At 42.9% G+C, this 17,208-nt stretch overlaps 1 protein-coding gene across 3 annotated transcripts in view; it reads left to right on the plus strand.

Annotated features, from left to right (window-relative positions):
* MELK (maternal embryonic leucine zipper kinase) overlaps positions 1-17,208 on the plus strand; it is a 711,420-nt gene that overhangs the window by 514,163 nt on the left and 180,049 nt on the right. For all 3 annotated transcript variants that reach the window (XM_069630471.1, XM_069630473.1, XM_069630472.1), the window contains exon 13: positions 9,036-9,176. In XM_069630471.1, the coding sequence (XP_069486572.1) occupies positions 9,036-9,176 (141 nt within the window). The remainder of the gene's footprint in view (positions 1-9,035; positions 9,177-17,208) is intronic.

Below are 17,208 nucleotides of genomic sequence, written 5' to 3' on the forward strand. Positions count from 1 at the left end.
GAATGGTTTATATGCTGCAATTCCGTCCTGGATGGTCTCTTAACTACTTGTTGCTCAATGATAACAAGACGGATCTCCTTATTGTGGCTACCGGGAAACGACTTAAGATACTTGATGTATCCTATAAAATCTTCAACATCGCTTATAAGATCATGATAACCGATTGTATCAAAACCCTGAGTGTCCATCTGGACGCAGAACTGAGTATGAGGGCCCAAGTGACGCATACTCACTCATCCTGTAGTTACGTGGTCCGGCGTCTTAATCCAATCAGGCTGTACATTTTGCTGAGTGACAGATTAATCTTGACATCAGCCTTTGTGAATTTGAGACTTGACTAATGCAACAGCCTTTTAATTGGGACATCACAGGAACATCTTCAGTCCTTTCAGATTATCCAGAACAAGCAGTTGTTGGTCTTTGTAAACCACATTACTGACTCCAGAGGGCACTGCACTAGCTGCCGGTTATGCAGACGATCTCTCATAAAATCTTAGCCCTAACCTAGAAGTGTTGGACCTCCATTGCCCCTCATTTATTTCAGAGCAGCTGATTGTTGATCATCCTTGCCGACATCTTCGATCCAATGACAATCACAAATTCAAACCACCTTGATATAGGCTGACTAAGTTTGGAGGTGTCTGCTTCCCTATAAAGGCCCCCAATGAATGGAATGCGCTTCCATGAACAATGAGTGCCTCCATTTATTTATCAGCATTTCAGGGAAAAGTAGAAACGTGCGTGATTAATCTAAAACCAGGTTAAAAGTGCCACAACAGTCTAATGTTCCTCCATTTCTGACTCTAGCTCTTTGTTTTGTTTTTCTTTGTTTGTGCACCCTGAAGTCTATGTGCATGTGACGCAAAACTAGAAATAAAAAATAATTCTCTTCAGTGGCAATGTACAAGTACAAAACATTGGAACAATGTGCTCTCATCTACCACTCTACAAACTCGATCCACCTTAGTAAACTGTCAATTTGACTTCTGCACCCAGCTACTAGTACTTGCATGCACTGTTATGCCTCCCTTTATAAATGTATCAATTTTACTATTTGTGCACTCTACAACCTTTTATCACTACTTTGCCCCCATCACTTTCCTCTCGATGTGTAAGTGATGCCTTTGCAATTTCTTGCTCCTTGTGTTCAAATCTATCCAAGATTCAGCACCACATTTCTCGCCACTCCATTTGTACCCTCTAATCTGACACCCTTTGCAATTTTGTTTTCCTGTCCACTCTGAACCCTTCCCAGTCTGCTCCTTCTTGCATTGCCCATTTTCACTTGATCTCACTGCCTCCTGCTATGATAAATCTTCTGACTATGAGGTTTTCATATCGGCTCTGCATTTTGTAATACTGCCTCTCACTTTCCAGCCACACACCCTTGACTAATTCCACCTGCTAATACAGTCTCATCACATAAGGAACTCAAAGTTGTCTTTCTCCTGGGTGTGAACCCAAAGATTTGTGGCGATTTTCATAGATTTCATTTCTCAGACTGACTCCAGGGAAGGGTACAAAAGTGTCTTGCTCCCTTTCCATTATGCACATTGAGGCCTTGTACTGGACTCTGGGATTACGGATGGGGTAGATTTGATAGAAAATATTTGACCTAATGGAGAAGTGACTGATTCTATTTGACTGAAAATCAAAATTAACTTTACTTTTTTAACTTTTTTTTTAATGCATGGGGTACCCCTCCCTACCATTATCGCACACCCCACCTATTCTGCACTACACATATACCACTTTACCTACCATATTCAGTCAAATTCGGTCATTTCTCGTTAGGGAAAATTGCATTTGGTTAAATCTACGTTATCGTAGAATTACACCCAGGGCCCATTCTTCCTACTTCCACCTGTTCCAGCTGAAATGTAGCACAGCCTAATACTGATGCATGTTGGGCCCAGCAACTTTGGTGAGGTAAAGGGGGCACCTACCTTTCTTAAAGATGTGTGCTTTGGTACATGGACATGAAAAGGTCAGCAAGCATATAAAAAATAGGCGTGGATTGCAGCTGGTAGATTTCTGTTTCGATCTTCATCCTATCTGTTTATACTGCCTGGGCGAGAAGCACAAGATCGGCCATTGTGGCTCAAGCAAATTCATTCACTCCAAGACCCTCTGGGAAAGAGTGACTAAACTCTTTACCTACCTCCAGAAGTAGTCCGGTAATGGCTGTGGACACAGTTGCGTTGCATGCCTCTGAGGACTGTTCTCCCACAAGAAAAGATGAGAAGCAGTGAAAATTGTCTTGCTCCCCTGGCTGATCCCCACAGCATCATTCTTCTTAGACTTCATCAGGGATGGTTCATTGTTCCTGATATGACCCCAGAAGCGGCAGCGACGCAGGTACCATTTTCAGTACAATCCTCCACTCAGAGGAATGGGCTAACCTTTGCTAGCAGATGCTTGATGTCTCGGCCAAGGCCCTGGTGCTGCTGGTTTCAATGGGAACAACTGCGTTGCCCCAAGCCGGCAGGGTACCCACAAGGGAACACTCCAGCGCCCCAATTGGCTTGGACCTTAAGGGCTAAACTCTCCGAGCACCAATGGGCACTGCCTTCAGCTGTTGAGGCATCTATGCTGGTTCTGCCCCAGTCTCAGTCATCGGCATAGAGTGCCCCGGAGTCCATTTGGAGTAAGCCCCTATTCCAATGATGAGATTTATGTCAAGAATATGCCAAATGTATGACTAAGCAGGCAAGCAAATTCCCACTTGAAACCGTTGGGCTCTATAGAGGAGAGGGTCTTCAGAAGGAATGTAATCGGTGAAGACCTCCAAGACCAATTTGCAGATCTTCACAAGCTATTGGTCTTGATACCTCTGCTGAGCTGGACATTCTATTAGCTCCACTCTGGTAAGCCTCAGGTATCGTTCTTAAGGTTAATAACAAGATTGCTGATATCAAGACATTATCGGCCCCGTCCAGACCAAAGGTCCAGTTGAAATGGACAACCTCGACAAGTGCCCAAGGAGGCTTTGCTGCCAGTCACACAACGGTAGAAGCTAGAGTGTGGTAAAACCCGCCTCTGCACCTGCAGTCGGCAGGGAGCTTGCAAATAAACATCCTGCTCCCTCGAAGCCAGCCTTTTTTTGTCCACATATGGCTCCCCGGAAGGCTTTGTGGTTCCTGCAGCAACTGCAAATTTAAATATGCCAAACTTTTCTTCTTTCTCCTGACAGGGTAAGCGACTGGATGCCTGGGTAAAGAAGGCTTTTGCTTTAGGCAGCCTGGCCCTCTGGGCAATAAATGCCTCCAGTGCTCTGGTAAAGTTGACATTTGGTCTGCATCCCTTAAGGGGATATGATGAGGGTTTTTGGCCATGGTTCAGGGAGCTTTCCGTCAGATCCTGCAATCTGGACTGTAGATGGCTGGCTGTCTCATGGCAATGAGCACAGTGTTAAGAGGTCACGCTTGGATGAGAACATCAGGCATTGCGCCAGATTTTCAGGCAAAGCTCCTGGACATAACCTTGGATGGGTGAAACCTGTTTATGGTAATGGCTGATGACTCCCTGCAAAACTTTCTGTCTTGAAGCAAATTCATTTGCTGAGGTTTTGTTTTGGGACAACATCCCTAACAGTTCAGTCATGCTGTTCCCTCCTCCTTCTGCACTGTTTTCACCAAGCTGCCGGCAGTGGTAGGGTCTTGCCTTAGGAGGCATGACATTCATGTCTTTCCTGGAGAACTGGCTCATCCAAGCTAGCTCCGCAGACCAGCCGTGGGCACATTACAGCATGTGCAGCCTGTTGAAGAGCTTGGGCTTTTCCCTTAATTTCAAAGTTCCATGTTTCACTGTCCAAGTCCCTCAGGTTCATTGATGGGGTGTTGGACACTCGCTTGTTCAGAACCTTTTGGCTCGAGAACCGGGTGGTGAATATCTCTTAGATGGTAGATGTCCTTCAATCGCGGTGATATGCCCTGCCCCAGCCTTAGTCTGCTGGGTCTCACGTACTTTTGCATCCTGGTGGTTCCAGAGGCCTGGTTACACAGAATGTCCCCGTTGTGACTGCTCCTTTGTCAGCGATATCAATTTCAGGGCCACTTGTCATAGCTTCTGCAGGTAGTGAGTCAAGTTGCTTTAGCACTTGCATGGTGGTCCTCTAGGGACAACCTGCAGAAAGGCATGTTCCATCATCCGTGGCATCAAGTGACGATGGTCACAGATGTGGCTCTGAGCAGTTGAGGCACTCGCATGTCTGACAAGACTGTGTACAAACTGTGGTCTCCCTGGAAATCTCGGGAGCACATCATGTTGCTGGAGTTTGTGATCAGGCTGAGCCTAGCTGCTTTCCTTCCCTCTGTGATAGAGATGTATGTTGATCCTTCCTGACAACACAGTGGCCATGTTCTAACTCAATAAGCAGGGTGGTGTAGGGTCGTTGGCTCTTAGCAGAGAAGCAATGCGACTGTGGTTCTGATGGTTTAGGTCTACTTGATCGAAAATATGACGTTTTCCAATTTCACTTGTTTTTGTTTGGTCGTTTTTTTGGTAACAAATGCAGTGCAAGACCCCCGCACCCTCCCACTCCCCATATATTTATTTAATTTAACAGAAAAAAACTATCAAAAAAATGCAGCCAAATGGAAAAGGCCAAATGTTTTTCTATCAAGTATGCAAATGCTGTTTTGACAGCTGATCAACTTGCCAGAACAGAGTATGTCATGGCAATGCCTTTAACAGAAAGACTTCAGCCTCTCATGTGTGAGCTGTGCCAGAAAGTTATGAGGGATATTTTCCCCCCTTGGGGGATTCATCAAGTAGATCTCTTCACTTCCAGTGTCAACTGAAAGTGAGAGCTGTCGTTGTGGTGCTCTGGGGGATGCAGTCACATTCTACTGGAATTTCGACATACTTTATGAATTCCCGCTGATCTGTGAGTCCGTTGGTTCTCGGGAGAGCTGTGCCTGGTAAGGGCCACATCTATCTTTATCACTCAAGATCGGGCCCAGAGAATGTGGTACCTGTTTGACATGTCAATCTGCCGTTCCTGGTGCCTTCCGAGTAGAGTGGATCTGCTCCCCTAGTCAGAGGGACAGGTCCTCTACCGAAAATCTCAGCAGCCTGAACTTTCATGCATGGCTATATAGAGTCTGCGATGCAAGTAATGGGCTTGTTAGACAACATCCTGGATGTGCTCATCAAGTCGGAGGCTGTCACCAAGTCAATTTATGCTTGTAGATGGTGTAAATTCTTAGCTTGGTGCCAGGAGAGGAATCTGGACATTAAAGTCTCCTTTCCTGGAACATTTGCGGTCTTTGGCCCGGACAGGCCTACAGATCGACACTAAAGGAGTACCTAGCTGCTGTTTTTTTTTCTTTCTTCAAAAGGCCGCCTCAGCTGGGATCATTATTCACAAACGCCACAGATATACAGTTTTACAAATTATTGTGACATCTGTTTCCCTGATGCCAGTTTGTGGTTCTGGCGTGGGGCTTTAAATGTAGTGTTAAAGTTTATTATGGGTGGTCCTCGTCAGCCCCTACATTCTTGCTCTTTTAGGCTCTCACCCTTAAAGTGATCTTTCTGGTGGCACTTCCGCTAGATGGATGAGTGAGATCTAGACATTGTTAATTAAACCTCTGTATTTGGCTTTCTCCAAAATGTTTGCATTGAGTGAGGTCTGAGTTTAATCTCTCTAAAAAGATCCATCTTCCTCTTTTTTTGTTCCCCTTCTGCCCCATCCTTCTAAGGGATAGGAACCATTCAATTGGTTGGACCATGTGCTGGCCCTCAAATACCAAGCCTCTCGGAAGAGGGACATACGGAAACATTAACAACTTTTTATAGGCTATGCTGGTAGTGCCTGTGCTGGCAGTGCTGTGACCAAACCGACCCTGTCGAGGTGGATCTTTCTCTGAATTTCGGAATGCTATGATCTCGTTTGGAAAGATGTGCCTTAGGGTCTCTGGGTTCATTCTACAAGAGGAATGGCTGTCAACTCTGCTCTGCAGAGGGGTTGCTGTTCTGGACATTTGCCAGCCCTAACATTACTGCCTGGATATCCAGTCATGTATGACTGATCTCACATAGCGCAGCTCCTTGATGCACACTGGCACCAACGTCATGTCAGATGCGTAAAAGCATCTGCTGGAACAGACGTGGAGACGCACTGTACCTCAAAACAATTTTGCAAAACAGCTGCACTGCAGATGGGATTATCAAATGAGGCATCTGTGAGTAGCATGGATTTCTCAACTTCACTTGGAGGGAAGTAATTTGTTCTTGAATGCCCTCCCCACGGTTTGTGACAGGATAATCTAGTAAACCGGTTTTCCTGGTGGAGTTTATTTAATACCAGGCGTTTAACACCTGTAAGCCAAATGAGGCGGGAGCCAGTTTCAAGGCAGAACCTTCATACTCCCTGTAGACTTCAGGGACGCCTTTTGATGCATCGAACTGCTTACTCCTTGGGTATGATGTTTAGGCTTCCAGTCAAGTCATTATTTGCTACGGGTCAGTCCAAGGATCAGTATACACATCCCTCTATCTTTGTAGCTTCCCTAGGTCAATCACGAATGCCCAGTTTGTCCAACTGACTGGAGGAAGCAAGGCAAGAGTTACTCTGTTCAAGGTCCTGATCAAAACAGAGCCTCCTCACCTTTTGGTGATGCAGGAATACAATAGTGGAGAACGATTGAAACTAGACATCACAAACAGCATTTTAAGGTGGAGATAGTACAGCCATCTACCCCTGACCTCTGATGCTGCTGCACCATTGATCTGAAAGATGACTATCTGGCCAAAACACAGATGCTGCTTGTGGTTCCCAGTTTGGAGAAGCTATTGCAGTTCGGAGTTCTTTCAATTGGGCTTTGTAATGTTTGGTTCTTGACCATAGGGATGTCGGTGGTGGCAGGACAGTCCTCCGTTAATCCACATTTACTGATACCTAGATGACTGCTTGATCTGGGCTTCATTTGTGGAGCCATTGCCTCTCTGCAGCCTCTTTTGGACTTGTTTATCTGGGTACATCTGAGTCAATGTTGAGCACTCCACACAGGGACTCTACTTCATTGGCATGGTTCTGGAAAGGATAGTATGAGATTTACCCTAATTGAACTTGAGAATGGTTTCAACTCTGTGAGCTGGGATCACTAAAGCTCTATAAACCCTTCTTCCCCTGCCCCCCTTACCCTCACGGTACCCATCTTCAATGAGATGTTCATGGGCATTCACTGTTAGATTCTGGAATTCCACTTGATGGACAGAATTCATTATGTCCCACCAGAAATCTCTTAACGTGTTAAACTGATTTAACGTGGTCGCAATCATGAATCCTCATCAGGCCCTCAAACTTTGATCCCATCTGGACATGTCTGATCACATTAACATACTTGCTCAAGGTGATCCACATGGTCATGAGGAAATTTCTTAATCTCTTGAGGTCAAGTTTTTTGTTTACTTTGACAATACAGCATTGTTCCATGTTAACCAGCAAAGTGGCATTCCCTCCTTTTATATGCTCCGGCGCTGGAAGACCACATTGCTCCATGACCTATGCATTTCAGCCACACTTGAAACATATGAAGAATAACGGATCAGACTCCTTGAGCAAAGACCTCCCTCACCAGTATGCAAATTGCAGCTGCAAAACCAGTTTGACTGCAACTTCATTTGATTGGGTGTTCTACGCACCAACCTTTGACACTCAGCATTGCAAAAAGATTTAGTTGTCCTGTGTCTGATGACCGTAGGTCCTCCTTTGCTAGGAGTTCCTTTATCTATAGTTTGTTGGGGGTATTTGCTTGCATGCTTCATCACCCTTGACCCTTATTTAGAAGGTTTGACAAAAATCGAGAGCATGTGATAGTTAATATGCCTAGTAGTTACCCCACATAGCCAAAATATCTACTACTCTGACTTTCTTCCAGTCTCCTAGCCTTTCTGTTACCACAGAGAATGTACATGTTTTCACAACAGCAGGCAACGTTTTTGCATCCAGTTGCCAAGCTGGTCATCCTGGTGCCTATTAAACTAATCAGGCTATCTGCTCTTCTGATCAGACTTTACACATATCCATGAAGTGGACTATAGGACCTCGGAGTAGTTAATGGCTCAAATTGTGCCTTTCATCACTGAAAAAGCTCTAATCTTTCATGTTCCTTAGACAATTTTTAAACCATGGTAAAGTCAGTCTTTCTACTTCAGCGGATAAAACCTGTTATGCTCAGTATTGCAAGCTCGGACAGGGCACACTTTGTGAATATCTAGTCCAAATCCTGTTAATGTTGTAAAATATGTTCTGATCTCCAGGTAATCAAATTACAGCAAATATACATTGTGGGAGATGGTCTGGTTTCCATAAGCACGTGTATGAGAAAATCCCTACACTGGTCTCCCATGATTGCCTGGTTTGATTTCAAGGTGTCTGGTGCATAAATTAAAGTTGCCAAATGGAAAATTTCAATGTACGCCTTGCCACGCTCTAACCAACCGAAAATTCCCTCCACCAACCCACTAGCATCAATGTCTAGGGTAGTAATTGAATTTGAAAGACAATGTTCTGAATCAGTTTTTTTGGACAAGGCAATGTTTATGGAATAGATTTTCTTTGACTGAATGCTACTTTGTTCTCCTTACGGCGAAGTTTGATGGCTTCTTTTCTCTTGAGTTCCCATCAATGAGCTCCATATCTGCAGCATTTGAGTCTGATAATTTGTTCTGAGACTGGAAGGGGGTATATTGGGAAACTGCGCACCTTTCAATCAACAGTACATGGTATTTGTTACTTTTTGCAACTGATATCCACAAAAATTACGAAACTGCGAGTATCCAAATTGATTCCTGATTAAGCCATTAAAAACACACCGAGCTGGTAAGCTTACCATTTCGGAACAGTTTTCGCATTCTACAAAATGTATTGCATAATGTATTAACTAGTGTAACCCAGAATGCATTGTCAATATTGGTTCGACATGGCCATTTCTGACAATTGTTCATATCTCTTTGCTGGTTGCCCTATATTGTATTGCTTTTCTGCTGCCCCTCTTTTTACCCTCTTTACACATTTCTTCAACTAGTCCCAAAAGAATATCCAATTTGGCGGTCCTGATGGCAGCGGCAGTCCTTACGTGTTTGGGTCAGTGGACTTTACAGACTGCGATTTTGATGAAGACTATCCATTTTCTGATTTTAGGCCTCTTACACCGATCATTAATGAGGTAAGTGTTGCAGTTGCAGAGTAAAACCACAATTTAACCCTTAAATTATTATTTTAAATAACACTCTGAATTTAAATAACACATACTGAATTTAATCACACCACCTTAAATGCATAAACTAATTGTCCATTTAAAGGTAAATTATTGAATTGTTCATGTTACCTGTATATTTGGAATTTGCACTGTTGGTATCCAAGCTCACTAAACTCCAATTTATACAGTGTGCCACATAATCAGTGTAACATGTGGTGTAGGAGACTTATGCTAAAAACGAATTGGCCTAGAGCACACCTATTTGTTAATATAGTAAATGTTTTAATATAATTAGTAGGGTGCGGGGGAGAATATCAACCCTGACACTGGGTTGGATCAAACTATGTGAAAACAGCAGGTGTCCACAAACTTGTGGAACACTCCCGTCCCCTTCACACCCTAATGTTGCAATAACAACCAAATACTCATGTGATTTCACGTATTAAAACTTTATAACTTGATCTAGTCACCAGTAAATTATGTCATCCCAGAGCAGGATTTTTAAGTAAAAAGAAACAATTCAACAACAGTTATATGCACTTATAACAAAATAATTCAACACCAGACACATTTTTCTTTGCATGATTAGTAATTCAAATTGTGACTATTTCTTCATAGTCGAATTGAACCAATCCCTCAGAATTCAATTTATAGAAAACAGGTAGACATTTGCACTTCGCACATTTTCATAGTCCAACTTTTTCTGTGATATGTGATGTTCCAAAAGTTTTTAAAGTGCAATGTCCTTTAGGTGTTTCGGGGAAAGTGTCTCCTTCTTCAGAAGGTGTCTACCAAAGTTTCTTATGTCCGCATATCTACATGAAATATCAAATAGAAAACAAATAGTGTCATATTAGTAATGTTAACAAAACGTAATATCCATCTGTTATAACTGGACAGTTATTCATCAATGGTCACCTGTTTCTGCCTTTCACTTTTCTTTGTTTAGGACTCTAGTGCCAACTTGGTTTGTATTGTGATGTCATTCCTAAAACGGGTAAGAAAGACTAAGTCTCAATTGTAAAAAAGGGGTGCTTATATTAAAACCACTCAACCAAATATGTCCCTTCAATAGTTTAGATAGAAAGTAAATGCCCATAATTCCCTGAAATATGGGTTAGATGTAGCCAAATCAAGATATATGGTTTGACTTCAGTAATGTAGGTGGCTATAAGTAGTCTTTCGTCCTGTGAATAGCCATCAAGGCGCTTATACAAGCGGACCTAAACCTGTAAATTTAAAACAAATTTATATTGCTATTCTTGTATAATTTAAATTAAATTCCAAGAATCACCACCAAAGCTGCACTTATCTATATGTAGCGATCACCGTGTGGTACCCTATTTAGACAAAAAAAAATCTTACCATGTTTGCATGGTGTGATATAATCTGATGTCCCTTGGAACACTCCGAATCGCATCTGATGTATCGTATGGGTTTTCAGAAAAAAGTCTGCCATAAATGTAAGAATTCCTAAGGACATCTATTCCAGGTCTGGTTGTTACATTAAGTAATGCTCAATTGTATGTACTTATTAAACTCAATCAAGGTTGCTACATTGAAATAAGGTAGCAACAGGCTTACATGCACTAGTAATCTCCTAACGTGATGATTAAGCCTTCAATTGTGGGTACAAACTTCTCTTAAGGCGATACCTGCAATTATATTTGATCTTTGTATCCATATGGAAACTAGTACAGCTAGAATGCACTCCTGATTGAGAAACATAGAAGGCTGAATATTTAAATATAATTGCAGGTATCGCCTTAAGAGGAGTTTGTACCCACAATTGAGGCTTAATCATCACGTTGGGAGATTACTAGTGCAGGTAAGCCTGTTGCTACCCTATTTCAATGTAGTAACCTTGATTGAGTTTAATAAGTACATACAATTGAGCATTATGGACTAAGCCAGCTTCAGTGTCAACTGTGAGCCGGGACTTGGCAAAGAAGCATAGGGTGCCACCTTCTGACCTGGATTTTCTTTCCTTGCATGCCTCCCCTTAGAGCTTTCTGGTCCAGGCTACCACAGCGAGCCTGAAGACATCCCCATATTCCATTCTTACCTCCTGACCCAGTTAGAGGCTGGATGCCTGGTGGAAGGGTTTTTTTTTTTGGCTCTTGCAGTTTGGGCCTAAGGTCCATTAACGCCTGCTGGGCATTGACTAAATTCTCTTTGGTCTGCTGTGTTCGGTGTTACAGAGCACCTTCCTGCAGGAGACCTGAGGTAGGCTTTGATGCTCTGGTCCGTGATGGCAAAGTGGTGTCAAGTTAACTTCTTCTGTCGGGACTTGACTTCGCTGACTTTGTGCCATGTGTTGTAGTGTACAGGTTTGGGGGGGTTACACTTGGATGAGGTGCTGGGTTTTGCCTCAGATGTTCAGGCTAAACTCCCGGATGTGCCGTTTGGCGTCGACTGTTTTGGTGCTAAACCCTCAGTGGCACCAGGAGCAAAACCCCTGTAAAATCAAATTTTCATTCAGCTTTATTTTGATAAAATATATCAAAAGCATTACACAATCATCAATCGAGCACGAATATAAAACACAAGTACAATACATAAAATCAGATAATCATAAAATACACATATATCAAAATGACTAGCAACATGGAGAAGTACTATCAAATCTGTCACTAAAGATAAATATTCATCACAGGCTGAAATCGTGAACCGCAGCATTTGGGTAATATATGGTAGGACAAATCAACGTTCAATCTCAAGCAAAAAATAATCATGGGGCCAAAACTAAATCCCTCTTACGCCATGCCCGTTGGAGGTACTTGGAAGTGCAGTATACTGCTAAGAATTCAGTAGAAAGACAGCAGCGTAACAAAGGTTCGGCCGTAGTCTTGTCCAATCTTTCTCTCGAAAGGGCTCTCGAACAGTTTCTGCTCGGACAGATAAAAGGACAAATTTGAACAAAATTAATATCTGCCTCTATTGTATCTTTACAGAACAGCAGGTAGCCACATCCCTCTGGTTCCATTTATTGCAGAGGCCTTCAAGAGGGGGAGGGTACCAAATCGCAGTTTCATATACAGGACTCTTGAGAACTTGGGGCTTACATAATCAAGATACAGTTCATACTCCGTAGAGCACTTTAAGCCCCAGTATCGGAGCATCGTAGGGGATTGGCTTACAGAAGCGTATAAGGTCTTGCTCAACTTTGATTATGTATGCTTCTCTAAAGGCTGCCTTGCAACCACTGTTCGAGATTCTCTGATTAATCCAGAACTCATTTAGCTCTAGTTTGTACAATTCACGTTTGACATGAATGAGCCAGGGCAATGATTTCCCTCCTGGTTGTGACGGCAAATTGCTTAACTCCTCCCTATAGCTGCCCAAATGGGGATGGATCCAAATCCTTGCACAAGAATACAGTGGCCTAACCCTACAATAGGATTCTGTATGGTGCATGCCGGTCTAAAACACTGGGAGGTTTGAAGTGCTACTAGGTATACAAAGTATGTTTTTCAAATGTATATTTTCTATAATGGACAGACTGGCACCCCATAGCTCTGCTCGATATGTGCCCACCTGCCTAGCTTGTGCTTTATAAGCCTGGAGAGAAACCTGCCCTGCTTCATTCCACATTTATTTGTGAATTTCACCAATACTCCACTATATCTCTTCAAGGTGACCCCAGCCCTGGCCAACTGCTTGTTACAATTTGCAGTTACCTTCAGGCCTAAATAATTGTAGTTTTCAACTTGGTCGATGGCTCCACTAGTCAGTTCTAAGGACAGTGGCACCTTTTCCTTCTGCGTTGTGCCCCTGAAGATTATTGCCTTTGTGTCCTTTCAAGGCAGAGAACCAATTCCATCAACTGGACCCAGTGCGGGCACTCCTCTACTGCGTGTCTGTCTCGGACGAGAGACTGCATGAAAAATGATCGGCCTTTTGTTGGTTATGCTGGCAGGGCTGTGAAGAATCTGATCCAGTCAATGTGGATCACCCTCTGCATCTCGGAATGCCCCAATCTGTTTAATATGGATGACCCGGAGGATCTTGGTGCTCATTTGACCAGAGTGCTGGGTGCCACCTCTGTTCTGGACCTTTGCCACGTTGCTATGTGTGCCTTGTTGCACACGCTAAACAAGCATTACTGCTTAGATTCCCCCATCAGTGCAGGATGCTCTTTGCTATTGCGGTCTTCCAGAGCTTTCTGGTGTGGGTGGTGTCCTTGCTCTCCTCCCTCCAACACATGCTGGTTTGGGAGTCAATCATAGATGGGGAAATCGGTGGGAGGAAGGGAATCTATTAGAAGATCAAATTTACTTACCCCTTGGTAATGCTATTTCTGATTAATGTTCCTTCCACAGATTCCTCATCGCCCTCCCATCCTGCCCTTCTTGTCGGATAGCTAGTGTACCTTTTGGTTCTGCAGCCCCTCATTGTCCGCATCCTAGGGAACAAGTGTGGAAAGAAGGCCATGGCGCCTCAATAGCTTCTCACTCTGATGTCCTGTCCGGAGCGGAGCGCTTTTTTGCTTGGAGCAGAGCACATTCAGAGCCTGGTGGGTGGAAATGTTTATGAAGAGTACCTGTGCTGGGAGTTAGATGTCATTGATTCTCCCGGAGATTTCTCATTTATCAAAATATTACTGAGCGGTAAGTAATTTGTTCATTTTTTGAATACTTTGACGTGCGTAAAATAGCAGTTGGTCTAAGAAAATGCCATTTAGGGAGGCATATACAAACTTCTTCAAATACCCCTTGGAGGTTTAATTACTTTCTATGATGGGGCAATGTTTTAGGGGAGGTATAATACAATCTTTTCATTTTTTATATTGAAACTGCGCACTAGTCTAGTGCCAAAACTGTTTAATTCATTGGTCAATTTAGAGGACTAGCAACACATTTTGCTTTAAAAGTTTCGATCTCTACATATTCCTAGCTAAAAATCAAAAGCCAGATTATCTTGTACTTTGGCTGCTTAAATGTGGTAGCTGATTAAATTTGACTAAGCATTATTCTGCAAGATAAGAATGTTCCTATTAAACTTGGGTGTGCTAGCCAGTCTGAAAAGATGTATAATGCCCATTACTACAGTTACTGTATCTTGGTAGAACCTGTTAAATCAATTTTTAATGACTTGTCATTATGAGGCTTTAAACCGGGATGTGGTGTTGTCAATACACTAAAACATAACCAAGGTGGCAAGCCGCCTTCTCCTAGATAGGCTGAGTATCTTTAAGGATTGAAGTAGAAACACAGCAGAATTCGGATAATCGTTTGACAAAGTAGAGAATACAAATGATATGCACAGTATTACCAAATGGCAGCTTGTAGCCTCTGGTCCCAATACTAGATTATGGCAACCGGAATTGATTTTGGACTAATTGCCCGCAAGCACATGAGTGACTAGCACTGGGGTGGGTGTGGGGTTGGAGCATGCTGTCGAGAGGCTACTTGGGACCTGTGGCAGCAAACTCCTTCTCCTTGTAACCTGTACTTTCCTGCAGCCTGGAGTTTCCATGCGGCTCCTTTGTTCCATGACCGATCTGCTCCTGTCTTCTACCTGCCCTCACACTGTCAGCTGCTCCTGGTATATGCAGTCACGGTTTCCAGGCCACTCGTCTCTGCCTGGCTTCCGATATAAATCGCTCATCGCTTCCCATCTTTCTGCCTCTGGTCAGCCCCGACACTGGTGGCTGCCCCTGGCATACAAGACCAGCCTTTTTAAGACCTTCGCCTACAGCTCTTACAGGTGAAATGCCACTAGCATAATTGGCCTGCCTCAAGTCTTCTTCCCCATCCCTGCCAGACCAGGTATAGTGGCAATTATGTGTGGTTGATGCACTTGAGGTACAATGCACAAGGTTTTTTTTTTAAACTAGTGTGAACAAGTCAGCTGTGCAATATTAGCATATGGCACTATTTAAACGAAGCATAGGTAAGAGCACGACTCAAACGGTGCATACAAAACCTTCACATCAGGAAATTAAATGCAGCATTCCAGTACCAATACTTTAATTATTTACGAAACTTCGAGTATTCTGGAATCTATCATAACTCTGCTGCAAGAGCATCCAAACACTTCACAGCAGCACCAGAGTTCTTTTCAGTGAAGTTGAACTTTTGAATCTAGGAACTTCAAGGCTTAGAGTCACGACTAAGAAAACAATGGGGGCCTTCTGAAATGTGTAGTTTTATCAGTCCATTATGAAGGCGTCTGGAAATGGAATAGCTTTATATAGAATGCAAATTAACTTAAAATGAATTCTGAACTCAATTGGAAGACAAAGAATTTAAAATTGGGGTGATGGGATAACATTTCATGGCGCCATATGCTAAGCGAGCATCAGCATTGAAAATCACTTAATGGCTCCAGGGAGGATGGGGTCAGACCTGCTTAAAGGGAATTTCCGAAGTCAATGCGGGATAATAATTGCACTAATGAACAAAAATGTGCTCCAGTAAGAAAATGCTTTAGCTGCTAGAGAAAAAAAGTGATCATAATTGAGTTTGTGGCATTGATGAAAAACAAGTCTAAAATGACAGATTTTTCAGAAAGTTCACATTCCAACAAAGCCCTTCGAATATTTGTTTCAGTAAACCATTACATAAAAGGTGATTTGGGAGAAGAATTGAAGAATTACATTCCAAATTGTGAGAAGCCATCTAACCTATGTCCTGTTTGTTTTCAGAGGTGTTTCATATCCTATTTAGATTACATTTTAATTACAGCTGTGAACTGTCTGCATATTGATGCATACACACTTCGCTACCAGATTTCCTTGTGGTTACATATACACATTAAACAGAATGGACTACCGGATTGACCAATGAGGCACTCAACACACAAATGGAAAGGGATCAGAGCATGTGATCCTTGGAAACGATCTAATGGTGAGTCAAAGAGCACAGCAAATCAAATTAATCCTATGACCCCCATTGGCTGTGATATTGCCTTAACGAGTACCTTGTGGTCAAACTTGTCAAAAACCGCAGACCAATCGAGAAGCGCCTGCAGGCACGAGGCCCCATACTTGAACACTTCATCTACAATGTGCACAGTGGCTGCTTCAGTGCCACAACCAGTGGAAAACCTGAATTAAAAGCACCGAATAAATTGACTTTGTATCCTGTCAGTTAGTTGGTCAGTGACCACTTGGTCTATAAAATTTGCTGATAAAATGCAAAGAAGTTTCTGGACAAATATTGGAAAATATAATTACTCTGGAAAATCATTCCTACCAGACAGAACAGAAACTGTATGTATTAAACCCTTCAAATTCACTCCACGAGTTAACGACTGTGGAGTACCACAAGGATCCTCACTATCGCCACTATATTTCAACATCTACCAGACTCGGTCATCAGAATCTTCAAAAAATACAACATTAATTGCTACAACTACGCCGATGACACTTCAATCATCTACAAAATCAGACAACGAAGCGGATCACTCAACTCTGATTGACTGAAAGAAGTCTTCAACTGGATGAATGCCAACAACGTATCCAAAGACCAAGGGAATGAAACCGCCATCCCATGGCCAACGGAAATGGGAACCACACCAGCACCATCTAAGGTAGTAAAGAATCTGGGAGTTCTGATGGACAAGACCTTAACCTTAGAACCACAAATGAATGCTACAGTGAAGAAATGTTTCTTCCTCGTCCACACGGCAAGCAGAATCTTACCTTTCCTCTCCTTTAAGCACAAAACACTCACTATCGTAGCCCTCATGTCAAGAATCGACTATGCAAACAGCCTCTACCTCGTTATACCAGAATACCTCCTGAAGAAACTACAACGAATCCAAAATGCGGCAGCCAGACTACTCTTCAAACTATCCAGAAGAGACCACATCACTCCTGCCCTAAAAACACTACTCTGGCTCCCAGTAAAACATTGCATCACCTTCAAAACCATGTGCATAACGCACAGGGCAATCGGAGGACAAGGAGCAGAATCCCTACAGAAGAAAATCAGTCTACAAACCAAAAAGGCCCCTCCTATCCAGCAACAAAATCCACCTGGAACTAAAACCA

Source organism: Ambystoma mexicanum, chromosome 6q (assembly GCF_040938575.1).
Source record: "Ambystoma mexicanum isolate Mex_15411 chromosome 6q, UKY_AmexF1_1, whole genome shotgun sequence".
Classification (NCBI taxonomy): domain Eukaryota; kingdom Metazoa; phylum Chordata; class Amphibia; order Caudata; family Ambystomatidae; genus Ambystoma; species Ambystoma mexicanum.